Source organism: Amblyomma americanum, chromosome 9 (assembly GCF_052857255.1).
Source record: "Amblyomma americanum isolate KBUSLIRL-KWMA chromosome 9, ASM5285725v1, whole genome shotgun sequence".
Lineage (NCBI taxonomy): Eukaryota > Metazoa > Arthropoda > Arachnida > Ixodida > Ixodidae > Amblyomma > Amblyomma americanum.
Genome location: NC_135505.1, coordinates 106822715 through 106849863, shown reverse-complemented (window position 1 = coordinate 106849863; position 27149 = coordinate 106822715). Strand labels below are relative to the sequence as shown.

Sequence of the window (27149 nt, the reverse complement as noted above, 5' to 3'; positions counted from 1 at the left end):
GCTCAAAATTTTCAATTCCTGCTCTTGTTGCATTTTTTAAAAAGTTTTTTCCAATGAAGCTTACTTTGCATTATGTATTCTTTTGAAATCCTCCCCACTCTAACGCATTCTGCAGCACAAGAGTAAAATAAATTAAAGAGAAGATAGGCAGGCTCGAACAATAGTACCGAATCTCTCAAAAGTGAAAACAATGCAGGCTGTTTCCTCAACGCTTGGAAGGAAGCACAAAGCAGCCAAATGTACTCACTGCTGTACAGGTTGTTCTCAGTCCTGGGTCCCGGAGTCCTGAACGCTGACGTTGGGAAGCGGTCCCCTGTCTTGAAGTCGAAATTGGTCGTGTTGAAGCGCAGCGTGTAGTTGAGGTCCACTGGCGCGGATCCGTCAGGCGCGAGACCATGCAGGAGCACGGCCAGGTTTGTTCCGTAAATCGATGCCAAGGCGTGGCGGGCAATGTAGGCGTCGACCTCTTCCTCGGTAGCAAACCCTATGGATTCTGCAGTGAACAAAAGATACCGAGATGTGTGTTAGAGGCCCTAATTAATAATAACAATTGGCTTTTGAGGAAAGAAAATGGCACAGCATCTGTCTCATATATCGTTGGACACCTGAAACACACCTGAACTGCGCCATAAGAGAAGGGATAAAGGAGGCAGTGAAAGAAGAAAGGAATAAAGAGGTGCCGTAGTGGAGGGCTCCGAAATAATTTCGACCACCCGGGGATCTTTAACGTGCACTGACATCGCACAGCACACGGGCGCCTTAGCGTTTTGCCTCCATAAAAACGCAGCCGCCGCGGTCGGGTTTGAACGAGAGAATTTCGGATCTACTGCCGAGCGCCCTAACCACTGAGCCACTGCGGCCCTAATTAAGAAACTGGAGGGGACACAAGCTCCGCCTTAAAGGGCTATAGATACCTAATTTTATTGCGTGCTTTCTTCTTTCTAATGTGTTCGACATTAGAATACAATGATTACCACGTGGTATTTGCCTACGACTGGTAAATAATTTATTGAATTTCTTCTCTCCTGCTGTTTCGGTTTCATCAACCGAACGATGGTTGTGATGTATAGTTGGTGTTTAGGTCACGTGAGGCACTGGAAAGACGCTAATATAGTCACTGATACGTAGCTCTAATTCGCTACAACAATTAAGCCAGCCTCTTTCAAGAACTAGAATGAAAACAAACGACCTATCAGCAATCATACAGCAGATTTTTCATCCCTCCCGTGACCTAAACATCAACAACACGCCATAGCCATCGCTTGGCAGTTGAAACCGAAACTGAAGCAGCGTCAAGAAGAAATTCAATTATAAATTATTTAGTGGTCGAAGATGAATAGCTCGTATGAATACCACTGTCTAACCAATGTCTAACGCATTGTTTGAAAGAAGAAAGCATGCAAGCAGAAATTTGATGTCTGTAGTCGTTTAAGGGTATGATACAAGACCGTTAATGGGTTAATGCCAGTATATGCAGAACTGGTCATTCTCTACTTAACATTCATAGGTCCCCGCGAGTCCTCATACCATCATACCACCCCTGGCGGAATGGTGCAGTGGATAAGCGATGCACCACTGCTCTGTAGTGACAGGTGCTGTCACCGGTAGAGCTTGTCAGATGTAGGTTGCTCTTCCCTACAGTTTAACTGCCACCTGCCATGATGGGCAGTTTACTCACAATCCGGTGGGCAGGTTGTGGTGACATCACAAGGTCACATTCCCTTAGCCCACCTGCCACCTGGGTTGATTACCCGGAGATTTTTTGCTCATGTCGCCGCCAACACCAGGTTTTACGCTGGGTAGAACCACTAACACTGTTGCGTTAAGAAGTGCAAAAAACATCTGTATTAGAGGAAACCACTGCATACACAGTTGACTCTTGAGAACTCAAACTAGTTCCCTGCTCGTAATCCATAGAGTATGAGCTTTCCCCCTGGCCTGGTTCTTGGCTTCTCTCAGGTGGAATGCTAGGGCAAATGGGTCACTGATCCCACCTCAAACAGACTGAGCTGCCCTTGTGCCATTAAAACTCTAATCATTATCATCATCACCAAAACCAAGCTTGAGGAAAACTGAAAGTTTGTTTGGCAAACTTGGAAAGGGGAACTTTTTTAATATGCTACTCAATGGAGATAGGACCAAAGCATCAGTGCGAATAAACTGCATTTCAAATTAAGTGAGTTCCCATTAACAGCAGTTCATTGTAGCCGTGCTTTCAAGCCTTGAAGAACACACAGTCGTGCTTCAAGTGTAATGAAACAACTAATGACTATTTTTTCCAAAAACGACAGACGCGTGACAACTTTTCCAAAGTTAATATCGTTGTCTACTATTGATGTGGCACACTGTAACCTCAAAATCAATGACATTGCGTCTCTGCAGTCACGACATCTAGGTAGGCCGTCGGGATCATGTGCGTGATGGCTGCATGACCACTCCAGCCTCCACAGATAACATGCTGCATAGGTGGTGCAATCACACCAGTCAGAAAAACATTACGACACAGCACTCCCACTGACAAGAAGGTGATCCAGTGAACCCAAGGTGGTAATATCACAAAGTTCTGTGCAGTGACATACTACAACTAATACTGCCACTAAAGCGAGGGATGGGGGGGGGGGAGGGGCGGAGCTTTTGCCACCACTTCTAATTGGAGGGTGAGAAATAATGAAAGTTTTCGAAATACTCTGCAAAACCAAAAAGGAAAGTGTTGACGGTTTTGAATTACCAGTTGTAGCACTTCACATACAGCACAACAGGCCACAGTACTAATCTGCTGAAACATGTTTTAACCAATAACATCAGTGTCTCTTTTAGGACGACTGAAAGAGTCTGGAGTTTTTCTAGCCAAGGTGTACTTCAGGCAGAAGTGAACCACAGCTACGGATTATACACATACCAACTTTTCAAATCTGACCACATTGGAACAGAACCTCCTTGCATCAAAAGAAATACAAATAATTTGAAAATGCCAGCTAGGAAATGCAAGGTACTTTTTGTGCCAAAGCAGAGTTCCAACTTTAATAGCAAAAAAAAAAATGAAATGAAGGGCAACAGTGACCTGAACAAGAGTGTTTCTGTCGTGTCTTTGTTCTTACCATGGATCTAAACTGATATCGAACATATGACATCTGACAAAGTTAGGAAACGCTATGAACAATAGATAACTGTTTGCGAATCCATAATGCATCTAAAGACAAGGAATGAAGATGAGATGTTGACACATTATGGGCCAACCTCCGACAACTTAAATGATGTTCATGTATTTTCTCACGACCTTTGGTGTTCGACATTACATTTTTGTTGCGCTAAATTTTGAACACTAGCTTATGTGCACTTATTAACTGATAATGAGTTTTGCAACCACCAAGTATTAATTTCTTCTTTGCAACCAAGAAAAATAGCCATTTAGAGGCCACATATTTTGAAATATTTTCTAAAGGACACTGCAACAAACTCTAAACTATAACAACTAGCAGTGCTACTTGAGTTTGAGTCCTGGGGCCTGGCCACACAACACAGTACGCTAGACTTCTCTTGATCAGCATGAGCCCTTAACTGCTTTTACACTTTCCACTGCCTACACACAAAGGGGTGTTAACTTTTATGTACCAAGCTGTAACCATTTTATGAACAGAACTATTTATTGAAAGTGACAGTACTCAGAGATGCTACATTAACATGAAGACCGGCATGTCCTCTTTCCTAAGAACACACAACTAATAGACAGAGCCCCAACATCAAGAGCACAGAATATTTGGATAGTGTCCCGACAGCATATATGATGCATTTCAAACATCGCTGCAGTAGTCTCAGCCTGCTGCGGTGTTGAATATGACCAGCTGTTTTGCCTCGCCCACCTTACCAACCAAACATGATGTCATCGGACTGCAGTTTTTTTTTTCCCCGAACAATAGAATGCCTGAAGGGCATGCACTTTGCGTCTCTGATGAAAAGGTCGCCAATGCAATCTACTGTTGTTGTCGTCAACAGCTGCCCTCTTTCTATCACGGGCCGCCAGGAATACTGTGCTTGCTACCACAATCAACGCAATCGCATAATAAATGCACCCCACCGATTACCCGCTAAAATTTGGCCCAAATTTCAATGAACCACTATGTAAATTTCACCCACTGTAATTAATTCCCCCCCAAAATTAGCACCCATTCTTAGCAAAAAAAAAGTGCAATTTTTATGCAAGTAAATAAACTAGTACACCAGTGCCAGACTTGTGCCATCATGGGTAAGGACTACATAAAAAAAAATTATCTGCTCCTGGGAAAGAGGGCATCCGAAACACTCGTTTAAAAAATCTAATGCCCATGATGCAAACCTCACTGAGCACCCCTCATGACTGAAAAAACTGTCAACTAGATTTATGAAACCCAATAGAATGCCTCGAAAAGTTATGACCCAATTTTGTTGGGTAATCTACGAATCTGCTATCAATGCACATACATACGCCTTCCATGGAACAAATGTCACTCACTTTGCACTGGAGTTGGTACGCAACAGTCACCAATGGTAGAATGATCATAGAGTCACGAGACAACAACCCAATGGTAGAATGATCATAGAGTCACGAGACAACAACCCCTCCACTGCCTGCTTTATGTCAAAAGGGAGTAATTGCTCATTGGTATCCACCCAAGCGCAGCCACATGGCTACAAAGGAAATCTATACAGGTTTCTCAGAAACTCTGCAGTTAAAGAAAAATTCGTCCTGGGGTTTGAACCCAGGACCACCGCTTCACCGGAGCAGTCACTCTACCAATTGAGCTAACACCGGGATGGCAAGCTTATGGTATGTCGGTATGTCAGTACCATATGTCAGTACTGCTTTAAGCTATTTTCTGGTTCTGTCAGTTGCACAGGAGTAACTGATCAGCCAGATAAAAAGATATCCCGACACAAGCATCATTACATATCACTTCAGGGCCAAAGTGTCCACGCCAAATGCATTCAAGGACTTCTTTGAGAGGTTTCATGTCCGCAGTTTCTGAGGAATTTCACAATGTATCTGTGCTTTGACCCTCTGTATTAACCAGAACAAATGCACGCAGTAAGGTGAAATTAGCACCTTTGTAATGTCTGATCTCACTACTATCTGAAAATGTCACTCTTGAGTCACTAATTACACTTGCATTACATTGGTTGACTAATTCAGACGAGGTGGTAATAGCCAGACTGCGCATTTCTAGCCCTATCAGAAAATGACTAATCATGATCGCTATGCTACTTTAACCATAACCACCACTATAACCATCGTTGTCAGTGCTGGCAGCTCGCCTGAACAAAATGCAATCTGCAGCAGACAGATTCACAGGAGCAGAATGGACTGCTCCTGTATAGCATAGGTGCTGTACGGTACAGGTGAACAGGTTATGCATAGCTCCTGTATGGCATAGGTGAACAGCTTATGCTCACAAGTTTTGAGCCTAGTTTGTCATCTTTAACACTTAAGCTGCGATGCCTGCACAGGAAAATTTTTCCTGATTAAATTAAGTGACACGAGGCCCAGTGAGGGAGCTAGCACTGCTGCACCCATGATGTGGTAGCAGTGCATCAATTGTCAAGACAAAGTGAGGATAAATCGAAGGCGAACTGCATCGAAAGGCCTGTGCCACTAATTGCACATTTTTCAGCGAGAAACCCCGAACGCAAGTGCACAGCAGGCCGCCACAAAAAGGGGCAGACGAACAAAGGGAACAAAAAGAACATGCTACGAAACAGACAAGTAGTCGTGGTAGCTAGCAGCTGTGCAGCTGCACTAGAGCTCGCTGACACAGGAGGCCTCTAGCAGGCATTGGCACAGCCCACGCTGGCCCCCACCTGTGAACCGTACGTCCGCATGCCCAACCGTTGCAATCATCCATATGTCCCACAGCTCGTCGCAGCAACATCACACATTTTGATGCTCGCATTTATTGCTTTAACCTGACTTTTTTTTTTACCGGTAAAAAAACCCCGCTTAGTATTTGTTAAAAACACATTTTAAACTCAAAATTCTGCACTCCGTGTCAAACGTGTAGTTATGCTAATGCAGGAAAGGAGAAATCGAAACGAATCTCATTTTTTAACACCACCACCTACTGAAATGGATGGTGTGGGCCATCAAACTGGCTTTTCAGAGAAATACTTGTAGGAATAAACTGTGAATAGAAGCAGGATCTATTCCCTTTGCTTTCAGTATCAAATGGAGTGTTCAGCATTACAGACAACCGCAGAACCTCTCAGGCATGCTCTCCACTTCGACGTCTCTGCATTTTAAATACGAGTGAGACATGGCCAAGATTGATGTCATGCCATGATTTACGTTAACATGTTCAAATCTGCCAAATCAAGAAAGGTACAGAAGGTGATCTCGCAGGGTTCAAGAAAGCACACTGTGCGGAACTAAATGCAGTAACTAGCTTACCAACAAATGCTAATAAGGTTTATTCGTGCCCAACACATCAAAGTGTTCGCTCTACTAGTTACAACAGCTTGGTATTGTTCCACACAACACTAAAGTTGCCCTGATATGCCTGCTATTTACCCCATCTTATACACCATGTAAAAATAAGAAGTACCATTTTTAGTATTGTTTTCTGTGTTTGTTAAAAAAAATTCAGCATTGCTACCAATCATTCTAGCCTGACAATCCATGGCCTAATTGTATACTTTCGGATATTTTCAAACCACTAATAATTCCCAAAAAATAGCGCACCATGTCAACCTTGCATTTTGTGCTTTTAAAAAATTAAAAAGTGCCAGTAAATACTCCTCAGTAAAAAAAAACAACATCTAAGCATAAAAGTAATGCTTATGTTTATGGATGCAGTACTTCCATATCATTTGTAGGACAAAGCTGTTCTCACAAACGCTAGCGAATCTAATAAAAAAACCACAAAAAGTGCCATATAATCATTAATATATAATTTTAATTCAGTACAATGCTTAGGCTAGCCAGCTTCAAGAGTTTAAATAACAAAAAACAACATATCAATGGTTATACTGCAGTCTTTTTTATGCCTATTGTGGCCTTACTCGTCACAGCCATCATTCGGTAAGTGAAACCAAAAAAGCATGAGAGAGCATTTCGCATTCACAGGGGAGTACCATGTGGTGGTCCACATATTCTAATATCTTATCCACCATTACAAGAAGAAAACATGAACTAAAATTAGGTGTCTACAGTTCTTAAAACACACTGATATAATTGCATTACTAGCATGATGTGCAATTTCAAATGCCAATTTTATCTGTTGACTGCTCCTCGCTAGTCCAAAATTGGTAAGAACCCAAGAAATCGCAGTCACATGTTAGAATCCCAAAATGGTCTGGAGTAATTCATTCAAGCAATTACATTTCAACACTTTGTTAACTGGGCACAACAATGCTCAAAGAGAGACAGAGAGAGTAAACTTTATTAATATAAAGTAACTGCGTGGGTGGTTCACCCATGTTCGGGAAACCATTAGCGAATACGGCCCTCCAGGACTGGCTGATCCACTGAGGCTGAAGGGGGAGCTCTGTGCTCAAAAGTCAAGCTTAAAGCTTTTGCATACTTAGAATGCAAGTTTTTTTTTTTAGGAGTATGAACAGCAAATTTTGCTCGCGAGTTTTTTTTTGTATAAAGACACAAAAGAAATGCATTTTTTCTTTACAAAGACACGGAAGAAATTAGCACATGCAACTCACAAGGTGCAATTCAGTTATGCCCTGCAAATAGTTTGTAACTGAATTTCTTCTCTTGTTGTTTTGGTCGTGATTTCAACAGAAAAAATTAACTTCAGATCATGTGAATAAAAAAAAAAAACAGCTATATCGCAGTGCTTCTTCATTCCTGTTGTCGGATCAGGCTGACGTAATGGTTTAGTGAACTGAAACTACAAAAAGCAATTATACCTCAAGTGACATGGCCTGAACTTCGGCATCATAGCAACCATCTGGCTGCTAAACCGAAATGAAGACAGAAGAAATTAAAACAAATTATATACTGGTTTCAGGTGAATTACACGTAATTCATGTATATTAGCATCCCAAGCACCACTTGAAACAGGAAAATGCACTACAGTAAATTTGGCATCCAGACTTCTCTAAAAGCGTAACGCCCTGAACACAAGCTGCACTCAATCCCATGGCCTGATTCCAATATGTCACTGGAGCTCATACAGAGAGGAGGAAGACATGCCTGTGCACACAAGAGCAATCTGTCTGCAGTAAGAGTAGACAAAAGTGAAAAGAAGAAGAAAAAAAGACACGAAACACCAGCTGGTTCAATTTCCAATGGACATACGGCGTGCCCCACATAATGTTCCACACCTAAGCAGCCTGTGACCCGCAAATTTCTGCGCGCTTACAGGAGAATAATAACAAAAAAAAGAAGGCTGCCCCTGACACGGTTCTGCACCGAGCATACAGGATATAACAACAGAAATGAAACAAGTTGTGTGTGGTACTGCAAACAGCTCCCAATATATGAAACGTGCAAGGGACTGATAATTTGTTCAAATTACGTGGTGTACGAATTAAACGGAGGCTTTCTGATACACCTGATTCTTGTGTAACTAAAGTCTTGGTTCAAATTAACCAGATTCGAGTGTAGTGAGTTAGGAGCAATGAATTTTTGCCTATGCCTAAACTTAATGACACCTCTGCAATCTGAACCAATTGAGACGCAAATAACAATATTCTGAGCAAAAATTTCTGTTAATGCCTGCAAGTACCTAAAAGAAAAATTTCACTCAAACTAACTATGGAGTAAATGAATATATATCAACGGTTAATCATCAGTAAAAGATTATTAGACATTTGTGCTCTATGGTGCAAATATTAAACATTTTCCAATTAGAACTACTGAATGGTTACATTTAAAAGTAGCAAGCTGTCTAGTCTAATAATATTAAAGTTCTAGCCAGGTTTGAAATGTAAGCCCCCAATTAAAGTGTCAACTTCTGTAGCTATGTGCGATGAAAAATGGGAGAAATTTCACTACAACAATAAGTGGCTACAGTAAGCGTTCATGTCACTAAAATGAAGCGACTTTCAGGTTGTTCTTAGCATCCAATACAGTGTTGCAATAACTGGCTGTGTTATGCTTCATTATGTGAACACTCTATTATCATTGTCCCGTTTCCAAAGCTTGCAATGCATCTCTGCACTAAAGCCCAAAGCTGAGTGATAAGCCATGCAGATCCTTGTTCCACGTCACTGAAACCACATTCATTCTTGGCCTTTTCTGGCAGGCTAATAAATTCCTGAGAATCTCAATGGTATTCAAATCCTTGTAGCATGTAACTGGAACATATCAGCTTAAAAGAAAAATCGGAGGGGCATTTATAAGCTCCGCCTCAAGGGTATGATGCGATAGCGTAACGGGTTAATTCCCGTATACGCAGAAGTTCATTCTCTACTTTACATTCATAAATCTCTGGAAGACCTCATACCCCTCCTGGCGCAGTGGTTAAGCAATGCGCCACTTCGCTGTGATGGCAGGCTCTCCCAGTAGAGTAGTGGGCCTTGTGCGGTCCAGGTTGCTCTTCCAGAGTTACCAATCATTAATTTAGCTGCCACCTGTCACGGTGGGCAGGTTCTGATGACTCCTCCGCAAGGTCACGTGACCTAGGTGGCCACCTGCCAGGGCCATGCCTATGATATTTTGCTGACAACGCTTGCACCGGATTTTCTGGTGAACGGGGCCGTTAATGATGTCGTGTTGAAAATCGTGAATTGCGCTCCAGCGACAATTTCAATGCCCTGGCTTTGCCTTGCGGTGCGACTGCCTTTCCAAAAAGGGAAACAGGGTAAATACAGATCCTGACCGTTTGTGTCGCTCCTTTGCCCCCTCTCGTTGACAATGCAAACATCCCTTTATCTGCCTGTATGATGCTATTGTGCTAGCAGAGATAAGGCTCGGAGAAGGAATGGGCCAACTCTGTTCCCCCCTTACCTGCTGCAAGCACCGCTGCGTGCTGCCTTTGTGGCCCTCGGAACTAGCGGCGATAACGTGGTGCAAGCAATGTTAGCAATAAATTCCAATCTCAAGGTGCACGAGATAACCAATTCGAAAACCCTATACTTCATCTCACAAGCTGTTTGCAACGCCGTGAAAGGTAGAGCTCTCGTCCAATTAGGGCCAAAGAAGGCAAGAAATAGTCTCTAAGATATTTGTGCAGTGTTGTGGCTACTTTTCAAGCAGTTATTGCAAGAACTGAAAAGATTATTCGAGAGGGTGTTTCGCAAGTACAGTGAGCGTTTTATTATCTGGTTAAATTAGCAGATAAACTCCGCATGAACACTCTGCAGAGTCCTGCTCAGAACTGGTGCGCCGCCGTTCGGAAACATCGAGCCCACCGAGTCGGCCGAGTCTCCTCCGTGCACCAGCTGGAGACTGGTTCTTTCCAGAGATGAAGCCACCACTCGCACGGCGAGGGGGCGTAGGAACATGTTTTGTAGCGCACGGCGTTCTGATTGGCTCAGATTGCTGAAGCCTTCACAGTGTTGCAAACAGCTTGCAAGATGGAGTATAGATGGTGAGTGCCAACTTTCCCACCTAGCATAGTAAACAATGATATTGGCAACGACATTTATGTTTCTACCCCGTTAGTAGGGATAATATGTGACACAAACCCTGAGGTTCTTTGCTATCACTGTCACAATATGTTGGGTTCCCAGACATTCCACAAGGCAGCATGTTTGCAAAACGTCCTTTCACGAGGTCATAAAGCGTACTGTTTAGTAGGTACGAGTCCCGAAACAGCAAGCTCGTACAACGGAAAGGAAAATGATAGGAGTAACATTAAGAGAAAGAAAAAGAGCATAGTAGACATGGAAACAAATGGAGCTTAAATGTATCCTGGCAGAAATTAAGAGAGAATAGATATTGACACATGTGATGCGAACAGATGATAACCGGTGGCATGTTAGAGGAAAGGAGCGGAATCCGAGAGAAGGTGAACATAGAACAGGGCGGCAGAGAGTCAGATAAGATTACGGAGTTTGTGGAGACGGCGGGGTCACAGCTGGAACAGGTCAGTGTTAATTGGAGATCAATCGGACAGTCCTTTGTCCTGCGGTGAATATAACTGGGTTGAGAATGATGATGTTGAGTTGATTCCTTTTTACCTTCATGTTTTTCATCTATAATATATGTTCCATGATATATCCACGCATTCGTAATGTTTTCTTCAAGCTGAGCATACGTGGCAGTTTTCATAGTGTATTTTTTTTCTCTATGTCAACATAGTCCCGCTACCATCACTTTTGCTCTGTAATGAGGTCAGGACCCCTCTAGCTGGTTAGACAACCTTTTCACCGACATTTTCTTCGTAACGTCTTGTTGCAAAATAAAAACTTCATATTAATTTGCTGCAGCTATGCTAACAACACAACAACAGTCAGTGTGCACGATGCTTCGCCACCTTCGCCACAGTAGAAAAAGAAACTCTGCAATAAGTGTACAAAGTGGCAGCATCATAATGTTTGTTGCTCATTTTGCCCATACCTGACATTCACACCAGTGACATGAGTTCTAGTGACTGAAGCTCAATCTCGTTGCCGCACAAAATAAATGGCGAAGTATGAGCAATACTTCGTACAAGCAACTGTTTGATGGAATATAACATTGTTGTATCAGCATTTCCGGCATCCTTAATGACTTCCAGCTGAATCTCGTATGCTCTGCAGTGTTCTTCTTTCGCAAGAGTATTTTTGTTATTGTAGAGTCATGGAGAGAAGTTTGCGGGATGCGGATTCACAGAAAAAAAAATACTTTTGCGTTGCCTCGCTATCCAGTCATATGGTATTCTTCTAGCAGATGGAGAACGCCCATCTTGTTAAGCTTCTAATGCATTTCATCACCTGCTGTGCACCGCACTGCAATAAATTTTTTTCCGCAAATCCGCATCCTGCAAACTTTTGTAAATGATTGTACATTTGCTTATGCTTCTACAATCAAGTAAATTTGTGTCTTCGCACATATGATGAAAATTGTTGCTACATAAAACGTCACAGCCTAGTGAATGAAGTCCCTGGTTCGACCTCTGATCCTCCAGTGAGTGATCTACAGAAACCGAACTGAACTCTATGGCATCAAGTACTGCCATCACTGAACAGTGATAAAAAGCGCTAAACTGTGTCAAACACAAGTAATAAATCCAGAAACCTGCTGCAAGTGCTAGCAAACATTTACTACGATTATGCACATAGTACACGTGTACTAAATCAGAACCTGAGGAGAGGCAGGCAACTTCTACAAGCATTGTTAAAGCAATTGAAAAACCAAAACGAGAGAGAGACAGAGAGGGCAGTGATGCTAACCTGAAGAAAGTGCTGGTTTGCTACAGGCAAGTTAACAAAGAAGAGTGTCAAGTAGGAACATGCTTACGGCAATTTATAACCCATTATGAAAGCCCGATGCCCTAAAGAAAAAAATCAAAACAAGGAAAGCAAATGAACGCAACAAAATAAGGCTGCTTAAATCAGCTGCGGGGCTGCTTATCGGGCATAGTAAAAAGCGCTGCGGGACTGTCACATTACACACTGGACTTGTAGGGCTCGATAGCAACGAGAATGGGGCCAACTGATTGCCATAAGGGCCAACATGAAATCCTGGCTTACAGTGTAACTACAGCATTGCAAAAGCACCACCGATGTGAACCAACCGAGGAGAAAAGCGGCTTCATTGTAAGTGACGCCGTCTGTTGTTGCATTACAAACAGACATGCATTTCAGCCTCAAGATTAGGTGATCAGCAGCGTGGATTAACTGCCCTGCTTTCGAGTGCCTTTGTCGCACCGATAAGGCAGCCGCCATGGCTAAAAAAGAAAGCCAAACGGCAGGAAAAAGTACGCTGCCCCGCTGCTGATAAGAGACACTCTGTGGCAATATGGAGCAATTCTGTGGAAGTGAAAGTGGCGAAATACCGTCACAAACAGCATCGATGACTTTCTCAGCAAGGATTACTATGGTGAGAAGGATTTTCGCGTCCCTTTCAAAATGTTTAGTGAGCAAATCTGCAAAGCGTGGTGCACATAAATGACAGAATTATAATTTGCTTACACCTGATTGGTAAGTACACCTGACTACAAATATTTGTTACAATATGAAGTGTTACAGATGCCTTCATGACATAAACAGATCTCAATCATTTATTCCATCCTAAACACTTCGTAAAAAAATCTACTGAATGCCTTCAATGATGTGTGCATAGCGTGGAAGGGGCCTGGCACAAAGAAACTGTGCTTGCACTGTTTCCAGCAACTTGGTCAAATTAGCACCTCGTATTGGACAGATTTTGACATAGCCAAAGAATTTGCGCAGTTTCAAAAAGTAAATAAAAGCATACAAGTTCGAGAGCACAGTCGTAGAAGGGTGCAATTTAGGAAGAAACATATTGCTCTGAACCAGGGAGAAGGATGCCATCACAAAATCAACTTATAAATGCATCTCCTCTTAGGAACAAAGTAAAACAAGAGCACACAATACATCAAAACATGATGCGCTTGAAGCTAGACATGAGAGTTTTGGGATATCAAGTTTCAAAGTGATCTTTTTCAGCATAGGGCTTTTGCTTAGAAAAAGAAGGGGAAAAGAAAGGTATGCGGTGCTGCATACAAAAAAAAAGAAGAGACTAACGCTGTTTAAAGCTTTTTCTTGGCCAGAGGACTGAAGAAGACTGACACAGTGAATACACATCAAGAAATTTGGGATATATCACACACCAAAATGCAAAAAACTCCAGCTGCTGGCTCTTTTTGTGGGGGCCGTGACCATCAAAACCAAGCGAGAATTCCATGCCAGCAGTCTTGACAGAACAGGTGAGAGCAAGTTTGGCGAACAAACGTAACTACAACTTAAACCTGCCTTTCATATCTTTGCAACAAACTAACTGTCTGGAAGCTCAGGGTAATTTAAGTAGACGAAAAACCACTGAACTGAACAAATAACAATGGCTGAAACGGGTTAAAAAATGAAAGCTCTAAAGGCACATGGAATGGAATGGCTAAATGTATTTATGACTATGGCATGCCAACACGTTAAAATTCCACATGCCATGATCCTAAATTGGTGCTACAGGATTTAAATATTTCTGTCTAGAAAAAGGTAAAGATCAGTAGCAAGAAGTCATTCCAGGAGCCCTTCCTTTCATAAAGTTCTTGCAGCTTAAGTGACTATTTAGACAAAAACTAACATTTGCCAAAAAACCTCTCAGTGTTAACACACACATTCTTATCACTTTTTAGTAGCCAGCTCACTATTAATATATGTTCAACCGTGATTGAAACAAAGTTTGGCAGCAATTTTTTAGTGTCCAGCCATAAACTAAAGAGGTGCACACTCTAATTCTGCGCACTGCAATTTTTAAAAATGAAATCCTACACACACATAAACGAAAGACTATTTCTGTTAATTCGCGCATGCACTTCAAAAAAAAAAAAATGGCTCTCATAAAAACTTTGCCAGTTCATGGGAATAACAGACTGAGCAGGTTCCTTATTAAAAATACTCTATCATTTTCACCTCAGTAAACAAGTGTTTTGGTGGATCAGACAAAGCTCTTAGCAGAAAGGGGCTCACAGTGCTGATCAATAAGCTGCAATAATGAGGCACCTTTATTGTATCAGCATCATGCCACAAATGAGTAGCAACTGTATTTACAATGAATTGCATAAGTGGCAAGCAGAAAGCAGCAGCAAGTAGGTACGACTTTCAAGCCCTAAGCTGCAATTTATATAATACAAGTGTCCATACATAATATCCAAGCATACTGCAAACACAATACAAACGCAGAAACAAAGCCTTGCCAGGTCTTTTTATACAACACAACAGACATTCTATGTAGCCCCAAAACCTTACAAAAGGAAGGTTGCTGGCGACCCTGGAAATCCTATGTGCGAACACGCGATGCTGCCTTTGAAAGGCCTTTGGAAAAGCCGGTTATTCAGTCCGGTCTAAACGTGTCAGGCGGGGTTTCAAAGGAAGTCGACAGGCCTCTTCCGATAAGGAAGAGATGATATGATGACTCACAAGGCAACCACACTAGTTAGTGGAACAAGCGCCCGCAGAACAAAGACTTCAAGCACGCTTCCTCAACGAATTCCTTCTCCAGCTTGGACAGGGCACAAAATAGAAGTTGCTGCGACACCACAGCCAACTACTGTTTTTCTCACTGAATAAGCCTGACGTCTATTCTTCTGCCTGCCAAAATTAATATCTGCATTTATTTTATTTCGAAGCCAGAACATACAACTACGAATACATTTATTATTACAACTTGTCCTATAGCAGTGACAGGTGCCGAGAAAACACAATGGTGATGTGGCCAGAAAGGAATTTTGCTTGCAGTCTTATCAAACGCTTATGTTCTATTTCTTAGGCTGCAAGGCCTCCTAACAATCTTTATCAAGCAGCATGCCTGAGACTTTGCAGTTGTATTTTAGCTGCACCCCATGATGACTGGCTAAAAAATTACAAATGTCAAGTGAATGCACCTAATGCTAGTACAACAGCAATGTAATATGTCAACGAGCACAATTTTCTCACACAATGCATTAAGCTCCATCTTTTCAGCAACCTTAAAGGAAAGCCAATAAACATTACTATTACTACTGTCATTACTTTTTTTATATAATACAAGACAGGCATGTAAACTCTATTGCTAAACAACAAGTACGAAATACAGCTTTGTGAATTAAGCTTCCCCATACAAAATGTGCAGGGGCTTTGGTAGTCCCAACACTTCGCTATGCCATCCAAAAAGAACTTAAAGAAGATCTATTATCACCATAATCATTATGATTATTTACGTACATTAAGGACACAGCAACCAGATCCTGCATCAAATCTGGTAATCCAGACCTGTTCGGTTCTTATCAAGGATCTGGGATATTGTTATGTACTGGCCAATGAAATGCACACATCCCGGCACTGCAGCTTTCTGTTTCATTGTTACTCTTATACTATTATGCAAAAATTAAGCTTATCGAGGCATGCGACAAAAATAAAATTACTGCTGTTATTTTTAGTCGCACTTTGACATACAACGCATTCAGAGCAAGCTAAAACACACACAAAAAAAGGAAAAAGCTAGGCTCATTAAACAATGGTCAATACATGTAATATTCAGGGCTACTACACAAATCAAGTGTGGTAGACACTGCGTCAAAGAAACAAAAAGAAAGTGACTCACTGTCTCCGAAGACCGCTCTCATGAGAGCCTTGCCGTACGTCGTGTTGGGTGCGAAGGGGATAGGCTCGTCCAGTGGGTAATGCAGCTCTGGCTTGAACTCCTTGTAGGTGGTGGCATTCATCCGCACGATCGGCTCTTGGTCGCCACCGGAGCCCAGGCTCCGCAGGTAGAGTAGCACACCGGAGAGGGCCAGGGGTATCGCCATGGTGAAGAAGGTGAGCACATAGTGCCGCTTGAAGGAGTACACCACAATGTTCTTCCACAGGATGACACGCAGCTGTCTGAAGAAGGCCATGTCGCCGCCACCCCGACAGATGCCAATGGATTAAATAGTTCTAACGCTCCGTCTTCACAGGTGTGCAAAACACCTCCCCCTTTCCTGAAAACAAATAAAAAATAAAGTACTTTAGATTCTGTGACACAATCATCCTTGCAAAGGCAATGCTTTTGTGTTCAACTTCGCTTGCTTGTTATCGGAAAAGAAGGAAAATTTCATGCTACACTTGTTCCCTTTTTAACTATAAAAATGATGAAACCGCTGCTTTATGAAAACGAAACTAGTGCCACCGCATCCCCAAGGACACTACACTCAGCATTTTGTTTTGTCAAATGTGCACCCAAAAGCAAAAAAGTTGAATGTGCACTTCTATGCGTCAGGCCACAAAAAGCCAACGAAATATTGATCACTAATGGGTGAGCTAGACAGATGTCTAGACCATTTCTTATCAGTTATTTCTGCTTTAAACAATAATAAAAACATTTAGCATTAGTGAAAACATCTAAGACCGTTAGTATAGGGTAGATATATACCGGATTATAGGAAGCCGGCTGTACACACGTAGTGAACCGGTTGACCCCGTCTGGCCCTGCTCCTACCACTGCGCACACCCAAGAAGTGTACAGTAATCCGGTGAGTATCTATGCTAAACCTCTCTATTACCATTTCCATAGCAAGCACAGCTCTTCTGCATTCAATTTCATATCACCAAGAAAAAAAAAATGGCATTTCGTTTCAGCCTTCCCCTTATTTTCAGAATCGGACTGCACTTGTAGAGAGGAATCAACAGCTAATTAGGGTGTCAATATGATCCTACCCAAGACTTATTGCAAAACCAAAGCTCTAGATAATCAACACAGGCATCAAAATGCTCATTTATGCCATATAGCGTATTCGACATGGTAGATTTCTAATGAATGCAATCATTGGACAACTGCACTTTCTGCCCGAGCGACTCTACGAAATGTCATGTTCAAAGAAACAGCTGCTTTGATCATTGTAGCAATCATTAGCACCACCATGCAGTGGATACAATCCAGCTGATGATGACGATCAAAGTGGCCTAGAATAAAAGAACGGCAAGCTTCCAACCAGTCAACAGTCAAACGCATTCGTGGCACTTTACAATGGTAGCTATTGCCTCTTCATTAAATTACAAGACTCTCTGAAGGTCAAAGAATTAAATCATACTCTGCGATTGAGCGTGGATGATTCTGCGCTGTACTTATGTGCACTGGACCTAATGAGAACAACTTAGTCACTAAGCAGGCGCTTTGAGAATTCCTTGCTTCAGCAGTCTTCAGGACAAGCACCCAACTGAACTCTTGCTTTATTTAAGGCACATGTTTCCGCTGGTATGATGATTTTGCAGGGTGGTAACGGGAAGATTGCGGGGACATCGTTCCGCTCCTTCTTTGCGGCATGAAGCACTGAGCTCTAATGCAAGTGGTTTGCGCAGGCAGCATTCACAATCGAACAGAAGGGCAGTGATATTCTATGGAAGGGGTTGCAATCTGACTGCAATCAAATCACAAAAAGTCCAAGTCTAATGACGTCTTCAGAACCAAGTGGGTTCACATCTCAACTTGGACATCTATAGCAGTGAGCCCGTACTGGCGTTTATGCAGTTGCACCCACATTGCATAAGCTTTCCCATTTTGAGAATCGGAATGACCAAAACAGCCACCAAAACCAAAGGTCTTTTTAATATCCTCTCACAAAACAGTGGAAAGTAATATTAACCAAAATCCCATTCATAAGATATGAAATTGGTCTTTCCAATGTCGGGGAACAATTGTGATGTGTATGGTGAGTCTCGCGTGACTCTTTTTGTATCGGGAAATCAGTAGGCATTCGCCCGATTAATAAAAAATGGGAGGGACTACGAAGTGTGTCTGAAAGGAAAACATACTTCAATGTTTAGATCGATCCATGCGTTAGAAGTGGGCATTAGCACCGCACAAAAGATGCAGCAGTGGGCGAACGCCGCGAAAAAGTTTTTCGCGTGAAGATCAATACATGATACTGGCGAAGAGCTCGAGCAACTGTCGTCGTGCGCACCAAAGAATTCCTCTACTGAAGCTACTCCAACTGGCGTTCATTTAAGCCGTCATTTATTCCTTTTTCTTCTCCATCACAGCAGCGAGAAATAGGGCACCTTTCAAACGCAACGTTTAAAACTTTTCCACGGCGGTTACGCCTCGCAAATCTGTGCACTGGCTGCCAACTTCGATCGACTAAAGTGAATGCCACTGTCATCCTGATCACGGCGGTGTTAGAAAAGTATCCGTGGTGTCATTCAGCACAAAATCATTCCATGGTTTTTTTTTTATTTCCTTCTTTTATTCTCAAGCTTGGAGCGCATTCGCAATCGCACTGAGAAAGCTGGGTACCCCCAACAGAGTCGTGAACAGTCGGCCGACTCTCACCCAGCTATCAGAAACAACCAAGAAGCAAGCACAGGCTAGCTTTCCGCGAAAGCTAGAAATGGTGCGACTATTTCTGTTCAAGTTTAACTGAAAAAAAAAAAAAAAACGCGGTCGTTTACAACAAGCAAGCTGAGGAAAGTTCACGGTTGCGTCGGGTCAACGGCACTTTCATAAGTTGTCTAACAGGTACCGTACAAATGCTACAAGGGCACTAAGAGTCGAAACTCACCGTATATATGTTCGTCCGGTGATGCGGAGAGTTACAAGCTGCGTGCCATCGGCGACGGCGGCACAGATATTGATTCAGACTCGAGGGTGGGAAAGCGCTTCCTCAAAGGGCGAGACTTCGGGCACGTGACGTTGAAGCAGTGTAGTTGCTCCGGCGCCAGCAATAGGGCGAACGCTGTGCACCCCGTCTCGATGTCATGTTTTTGTTCTTTTTCCAATCGCTAGCCTTATCGCCCACGGCTCTGGCGATGCGGTGCTGACGGCCGACCCAACTCTCGCTGCACCATGCGGCACACCGGATCCGGAGGGGGTCGACCGCGGTTTGCCTCTTCAGGCGGCAGGCGCTCCTGTGTTGCTCCGGTTTCCGAGCCGCTGTGTCGACGTATACGTTACGAACGGACCTTAGACACCTGCTCGGAAGCGTGTCACTGTCAGATGGTTCCAATCAGCGCATTGTGCAAATGTGTCACGAATGCGGCGCCTGCCGACGGAGAAACGCCGACTGAAGCGAACACCTGCAGCTCATAGCAACGCAACGCCTCCAGCGGCAATAACAACGCTTATGAATGACGCCATATTGTTGTCATTGTGGCCAGCCGGCCTCTCGTTTACCGATGCGTCTGTCAAGCTGCGTGCGTGTAGCGCTGCACACATTCGATTCATTCTCTGCGTAGATATTAGGCTCCATTTTAAAACTGTGCTAATGAATTCATGCAGCATGTGCGCCTTATGTGAGTGCTTTGCAAATGGTTTAGTAAACCTTTTCGTAATGCCAGTGTTTTGTATCTTTCATTTAAGTTACTGGTAATTTCATCCAATCCCTCAAACAGGACATCAAAATCGGAGAGGTTGACGGATTAAGCTACGGTTCGGTGATTTACGGATTAAGCGCAGACATTTGACCTGCCTCTGCTTGAGAGGCAGTGCTGGGGGTCTTTCTTTGCCACTTTGTTAAACCAGCCCTGCATCCGGACTGGGGGTACCCACTTCAAGCCCCCGTGGTAGGCGTGTGCGGGACGCATTCGCAGATGCGCTGTTTGTTTTACTCAACCATCCAGATTCAGCAACGCGGACTGTGCGCCATGCTCGCAGTCCAACATATGCACCGGACCTTACGTGGTGGTCAGGACCCGGGACTCCATCGTGGCGTGGCACCTGGAGCCAGACTGCTGGGGTAGTGACCACCATCCTATCATCACCGGTCTCCATCCATCAAGGGCCCGCCGATTACGCCGTAGGTGTTCTGTGGTGAATTGGGACAAGTTTCGCACCACCGTCGAAGATCTCTCTCTGCAATGATCTACACTACTTGTGGGCTACTTACAAACTGCGCTGAATAAGGTTACTGCTGTCACCTGGACGGACGTGAATCGCCCGGTGCCGGATGTTGGTCTGCTTAACCTGTGGGCTGCTCGCCGACAAGCGGAGATGGCAGCTTCCCGAGACCGGACTTCTGCGCAAGCACGGACAAGGCTGAATTACCTTACTGCAAGGCTCGCAGATATGAACGCGATCTCTCGCGACGGCAGTGGCATACGTGGTGTGAGCAGTTCTCGACAAAGTCACCGAATGCTGCTCTCTGGCGAACGTTCCGTGCAATGGAACATGGTTCCCGTCGTCCTGACGCAGCGGCCACAGTATGCTTCGCAGCTAACTTAGCTCCGGATGATTTCGCCAGAGAAGCAGCGCGGAAGTTTTTCCCCAAGTATGATGTGTTGCCTCCAAGGGTCATAGGAGCCCCCTTGGCTGCCATTCCAGCATGTGTAGATAAGCTCCCATCTACAGCCATGACCGAGGGGATTGCAAGCTCATTTTCAATGCCCGAGTTGCATGCAGCAACAGACGAGGCCCGTCGGAAGACTGCGCCCGGTCCGGACTCAATTCCGTACGAGGTTTACAAGAACTTAAGTTCCGCTGTACTGCGTCTACTCCTCGCCACCATTAACAGGCTATGGATAGAAGGCGTCGTACCAGAAACTTGGAAATCGGCTATTGAGATCCCCGTACCAAAGCCGGAGAAGCCGCCGACAGACCTCGGAAATTTCCGGCCTATATCGCTTACGCCAACATTATGCAAGCTTACCGAAAAAATGCTTGCCACACGACTGTCGTGGTGGCTTGAGCACCATGGTTTCTACCATCCCACCCAAATTGGTTTTCGTACGTCCATAGGTACAGAAGATGGACTGGCTGTCTTGGCGTCAGTAGTTCTGGCCTCAACTCACAGCCACAATGTACGTACTGTACTGGCCATGACGTTGAAGAGGCGTACGATAATATCAGTCATGCTGCCATCCTGGAATCGCTTGACATGCTGCATTTCCTCGTTAGAGTGCGCAATTTTGTTAAATCCTTCCTTGAAGGCCGTCACTTTGCATTACGCCTCAGTGGTGAGTCCATCGTATCATTTGTGCCTCTTCGCGGCGTTCCTCAGGGATCGGTGTTATCGCCAACATTATTTGATATTGCTTTTATCCCCCTTGCTTGGCGCTTGCATGATGTCTCCGAGATTAAGTTCTTGTTGTATGCTGATGACATAACGGTGTGGAGCACTCACAACGACCTGATGACTCAAGCAACAGGACTACAATCAGCCATAGATATTGTGTCGACTCTTGCTTCTTCAATTGGTTTACAGCTTTCAGTGAGCAAAACCACGTTCGTGTCAGTCGCCAACCGCTGGGGGCGCCGCAAACTGGCTGCAACACCAATTCGTCTCCATCTATCCGGAACTCCAATTCAAGAAAGTTCGACCGTAAAAATATTGGGCTTGACAATACACGAGTCAGGAACAGGTACTGCTTGGCTTTCTCTGGCTAAAAAGCAAGCAATTCAGGCGTTGGGTCTGATTATACGCATTGCTCCTAAAGCAGGCGGAGCCCGCTCTCATGTTGCACGACAGTAGGCGCGGGCGGTTGTGCAACCGCGCCTCGTTTACCAAGCCCAATTCCATCATTTGACGAGGGCTCAATGGCATCGTCTAGAAGCTGTTAACCGAGAGGCAATGAGGGTCATCACTTGCCTTCCCCGCATTACCCCGATCGTGGAGCTCCAAGAACATGCGCAGCTGAATACACTAGATGAGCTGGTGCAGCAACGACGCGATGCTCGCCGCCTAAAGTCAAGCCTTACACACACCACGTGTGCACTCAGGGCATATGCTTCATCGCACTCCATTCTACATCCGCCCCCGCCAGTTCTTCCTCCATGGCGTTTTGTGCAGCTAAGCGACAAGAAGCCAACTGATCTACGTCGGCCATCATCTACGCGCGCGGCATCGTCGTTTCGCGACCGAATTATAGAGCAACACGCCAATCTGCCGCATGGCTCCATCGTTATGTACGTTGACGCAAGCATTCAGGCCTACGAAACAACAACAGCAGTTTACTGTCCTTGCAAGCCTGCTTTGAACAAAACGTCAAGGTTTCGCCTCTCAGAACCTCCTTCTGTGCGGAGATGCTTGCGGTTCAAGAGACACTTTGCTCTGTGGCCGCCGTTCCCAAGCTAACCACGGCCCGCATTGTCATTCGCACCGACGCCCTTCACGTCACATGCCTACTACGACGAGTCAGTCGCACCCCAGAAATCTGCCAAGACATCCATCGTCTAGCGGCACGCATCGCGCAAGAAATCCGTATTGAGCGGGTCCCACGTGACCCCCTGAGCGCACAAAGCCGCGCAGATTCTGCGACTTGCCTTTCGACCCCAACCTCGTCTTTGCCTCGAGTCCTCACTCTGGATGACAGCATCCTCCTTTTAACAAGAAAGGAACACCTCCGGCGCCGCACACGTGCTCTAATCCCTCCGTGTGCGGTAACCCTCCCCCGTGGTCTTACCCGTGCAGAGGAGGTTGCGCTTCGGAGGATACGTGTCGGGGTTGCCCTAACTCCAGCTGTGACACGCAAGTGACCACATTTCAAAGATTTATATCCCCGCCCCGGGTGTCCATTCTGCAAGGACAGAGACAGCGAGGCGGATATCCACCACCTGTTGTGGGACTGCCCGGCGCTGAAGCCGACGAGAGTGGGACTCTCACCGGACAATCCGGATTCATTTATTGCATGGACACAGGATCCATATCATCGTCCACTTCTTGAGTTCATAAGATCAGCTCAACTTTTTTTCATCTATTTAAGCATCTTACTCATCTTTCACTTCATAGTTTTTATGCCCTGAGGCAATAAACATCGCTTCAAAAAAAAAAAAAAACACCCCTGCGCGTCATAAGGCGGTTGCAGACCACATTTTTTTTTTCCTTTTTTTGGTCAGGCGGAACCGAGCCTGTGGCTCGTATTGTTCTTGGACAACCACGGAAGAGAGGCGGTTTTGCCTTTCCAACTTTGTACATCACGTCCTCGTTGTTAGCTTTGAATAATAATAATATAATTGGTTTTTGGGGAAAGGAAATGGCGCAGTATCTGTCTCATACACCTGAACCGCGCCGTACGGGAAGGGATAAAGGAGGGAGTGAAAGAAGAAAGAAAGAGAGAGGTGCCGTAGTGGAGGGCTCCGGAATAATTTTGACCACCTGGGGATCTTTAACGTGCGCTGACATCGCACAGCACACGGGCGCCTTAGCGTTTTTCCTCCATAAAAACGCAGCCGCCGCGGTCGGGTTCGAACCCGGGAACTCCGGATCAGTAGTCGAGCGCCCTAACCACTGAGCCACCGCGGCGGGGAGCTTTGAAGTGCATTTTGCGTATCCTGATATAGAAGACGCGACTCCGGCGCGAACCCCAGCGCGGTACTTTTTGGGCCCTTCTTAACGCTTTTTGAATCCCTCTGCCCCTGTTAATCATGGAGCTCAATAAGGGCAGCCTACCGCTTTCTATGCTACGTCAGTGGCCTTTTAAAGACATGTAAGCGCAGTAGCACCTGATGTTAACATCGTTGTAGACCGTGTGGTGGACATGAGGGGCTCGCTGTTGTTGCCTGTTGTGTCGGCGGCTCGCCGCTCACCGATGCGCCGCGCTCAATGGGCGCGCATAGCGTCGATGCCTCACCCAGACCATCTACGCGACTTTGTTTGGAAACTTGGCTGGGCAGTGTTGCCTACTTGTGATCGGCTAGAGCGGTGGGGTGTTTTACGCTCCAGTACTTGTCAGAATTGCCCGCTTCTGGAATCTAATCGCCACGCTACAGTCACCTGCGTGGTAGCGTGTCTTTTGGCGCACGGTTCATGCGGGATTCCGTGGGCAGGGCATTCCGAGCTTTGTCTCTCGCGGCCGTTTTGCTCACCTGTTAATTGTTGCGGGTCTTTTTAGTTTATGGCGCAATCGATGTACCGCGGTCGCTGGTGGCTTTCGACGCCGCGCTGTGTGGCCAATACTTGGTCTTCTTCGAAGGGAGCTCATCAACTTCTTATCAGAGGAACTCTTTTTTTTCCTTGGGAGAGGAAGAGTTCCTCCGGCAGTGGTCGTGCACATTCATTTCTGTTCACAACGATCGTCTTGTTCTGGTCTTTAGACCAAACTGGCGCTAAAGTCTTTTTTTTCCGTGTCAGATTCTTTCTGTTTCACTCTTCTGTGAATACGCATGCTATCCCGTCTTAAATCACTCACAAGGAATTCCTGTTAGTTGCTCAAAGCTGCTTATGCTACCTCTTTAATTGGCTTGCCTTACATGCTTAGAGTCATGTCTACTTGTGAATGTCAATGCATCCGGTAACCTTGGCATGTGTACATATATATGTAAATAAAATTTTCTTTTAGAATCAGGTAGGACCGAACATTAAAATAGCGTTATAAAATTGTTATGCAAGTTGCAGTAATGTTCCATGTTCCATTGTAATGTTACAATAACGTTAAAAATTAACATTTAACATTGTGTGTTATACAAAAACACGCTATTTTACCGCTCTAAAGAAACATTGTTTTAATATAGTCTTCGAAATGTTAATAAAATGTTAGAGTCATAACTATATAGAACAACATTACAAATATATTTCGAGCACTGATTTCCAGAACCTTTCTCGCTGTTTTTGCAGTAAATACGTTTTTCAACTAGCGGTGCTTTGCAACCATGTCTCTTAGCTTGTACTCACCATAGATTGCATGCACAGCCCCATTATTTTGTCAGAAAACTTTGGTTATTAGCCGTTCACCCCTATCACTCATAGGACACCCCTTAGTAATGGGTATATAAGCTTGACTACATGATATCCGCTCGGAGTTGAGTGAATACAAGTGTCATGCTGTGCTCTGTTGTGGAACTGAAGTGTCGCCCTCATTGCGCTGGTTCTTGCAAAGCGTTGTAATTTGTGTTCCAGCACACCCGGCGTGCCTGCATGCTTGTGCAGGGCTGCTTCACCATTTTCGAGAATGTTACATTTATGTTGTTTACATGTTTTATTAAAGTTCGGACAAGGTCTAACGTTTGTATGTAACGTTACAATAAGATTAGAAAAAAAAGACATTAAGCACATTGAAATAACATTTGAGCATGACAAAAATGTAACATTATCGTAACGTTTCGGTGCTACCAGGGCAGATACCTGATTCAATATCTGCTGCGGGTCCTTGGACCCAAGATATTAAACTTATTTTTGGAATATGGCGGAGTGCTTGGCTTGAAGCACTCGGGCATGGGCCGGCCCGGTATTTCACTGCCTGCGGGATAGGCCCGGGGCATATTAGCGCAAGCCTTTTCTGTCTACCTTTGCTCGCCTATCCTTTCTATCCTGCTTTCAGCACGCGGTAGCGAGCGTCGTTCGGCTTGAGCCAGTAGGCAGGTCCATGCAGTTTCCTTTTCTTTGTGTAGCGAGAGCTACACTGGACTACCAGTCGAGCATTTCACGGTACATGGGAGAGGTCAGTTGTGCGCATGCCCCTTTACCATGGCAACCGAAGAGGAGCAAAGTGCGGCGTGCGCTTCGCCGTTGCCGCGGCCGTCAATGCCGTCAACGTCAAAGCTGAGCGTGACGTCACGCGGATGAGTAGTTGTGCGCATGCGCCGATTCCATGGCAACCAGAGACCCCACAGCTGCGCCGCGTTCTTTGTCGCCGCCTCGCCGCACGCCGCTCTATCAACCGAACCCCGCGTCGCATGCACAGGATTGCTTATAAAAAGCGGAGATGTAGTGGGAGTCTGTATCACAACGGTTGACATGCATGCAGAGAAGGAGAGTCCAGCCGCTGGTGAACGGCGGTATAGACAAGAGAAGATTAACTCTTCCGATCCTGAGATTGTTGCCTGGCAGTTGGCTTGAACCAAATAACACTGGAATCTGTGTGTACGTGAAAAAGGTATCACCGCTGTCAGGCATCTCCCTTCGATCGCGGTGAATAATGGTGAAGCCTGCTGTGTTCGGCTTCTGGAAAGCGGCATTATCACCCAAGGAGTCTACGTGGCACCGGGAACATTAAGTGATTAAGTGAGTTTATATGCTCTCCTCGGAAGGCGTTTCAGAGCCCCTTTAAAAGAAAAGCGTTCGCAGCGTGTTCGGCGCGTGCTCACCTCGCATTCTCAAGGGCCTTGGTTCGATTCCTCGTATCTCCGCAACGTATTTTATTTGGAGATTGTCGTGTTTCGAGGACGACTTTTATTCGGATATAGTCGCGTTTCGACGCCGACAGCAGCTTTTCTGCGACACGGGGCCCTTAACGCTATCCGTTAAAATACAAACCTTGCACTCACCTTATACTACCAGGAAACCTTCGCTCAACCTTATATTCCACTCCAATGGCCTGTGCAATGTCCATGGGGAGAACTGCCGATCTACAAAGTTACTGATGGTATTTTCTTGTCTGATAATTTATTATTCGTGCATTTCAATTAAGTGACACATAAAATGCGACGTTCTGTTTAAAGTCTTGATTCATACCAGAGGAAATAAACTCAGAAATGAAAGCTTTTTATGGGCACACACACGCTCTCTACATAAAAAATTCCACGTAGAAATGCCTTGTATACGTCTGTGAAAGATTTTTAAATTTTACTAAAAATCACTATTCGTTTTTTGCGTCTTTGAGACATGCTGTGCTCAGTGAGCGGCGAGGCAGTATACTTGCGAGGACAGCCCAAAATGGGGTGCTAAGACTTC

At 44.7% G+C, this 27149-nt stretch overlaps 1 protein-coding gene across 4 annotated transcripts in view; it reads right to left on the bottom strand.

Annotated features, from left to right (window-relative positions):
* LOC144103990 (phospholipid-transporting ATPase ABCA3-like) overlaps window positions 1–19660 on the bottom strand; it is a 77817-nt gene extending 58157 nt beyond the window's left edge. For 3 of the 4 annotated variants that reach the window (XM_077636748.1, XM_077636750.1, XM_077636749.1), the window contains exons 1-3: window positions 19110–19563; window positions 16175–16553; window positions 248–493 (exon numbers count right to left, since the gene is read on the bottom strand). In XM_077636748.1, the coding sequence (XP_077492874.1) occupies window positions 248–493; window positions 16175–16469 (541 nt within the window). In that variant the 5' untranslated portion in view covers window positions 16470–16553; window positions 19110–19563. Of the gene's footprint in view, window positions 1–247; window positions 494–16174; window positions 16554–19109 lie in introns of all 4 variants that reach the window. The other variant, XM_077636751.1, reaches the window with a different exon arrangement.
* Between the last annotated feature and the right edge of the window lie 7489 nt (window positions 19661–27149).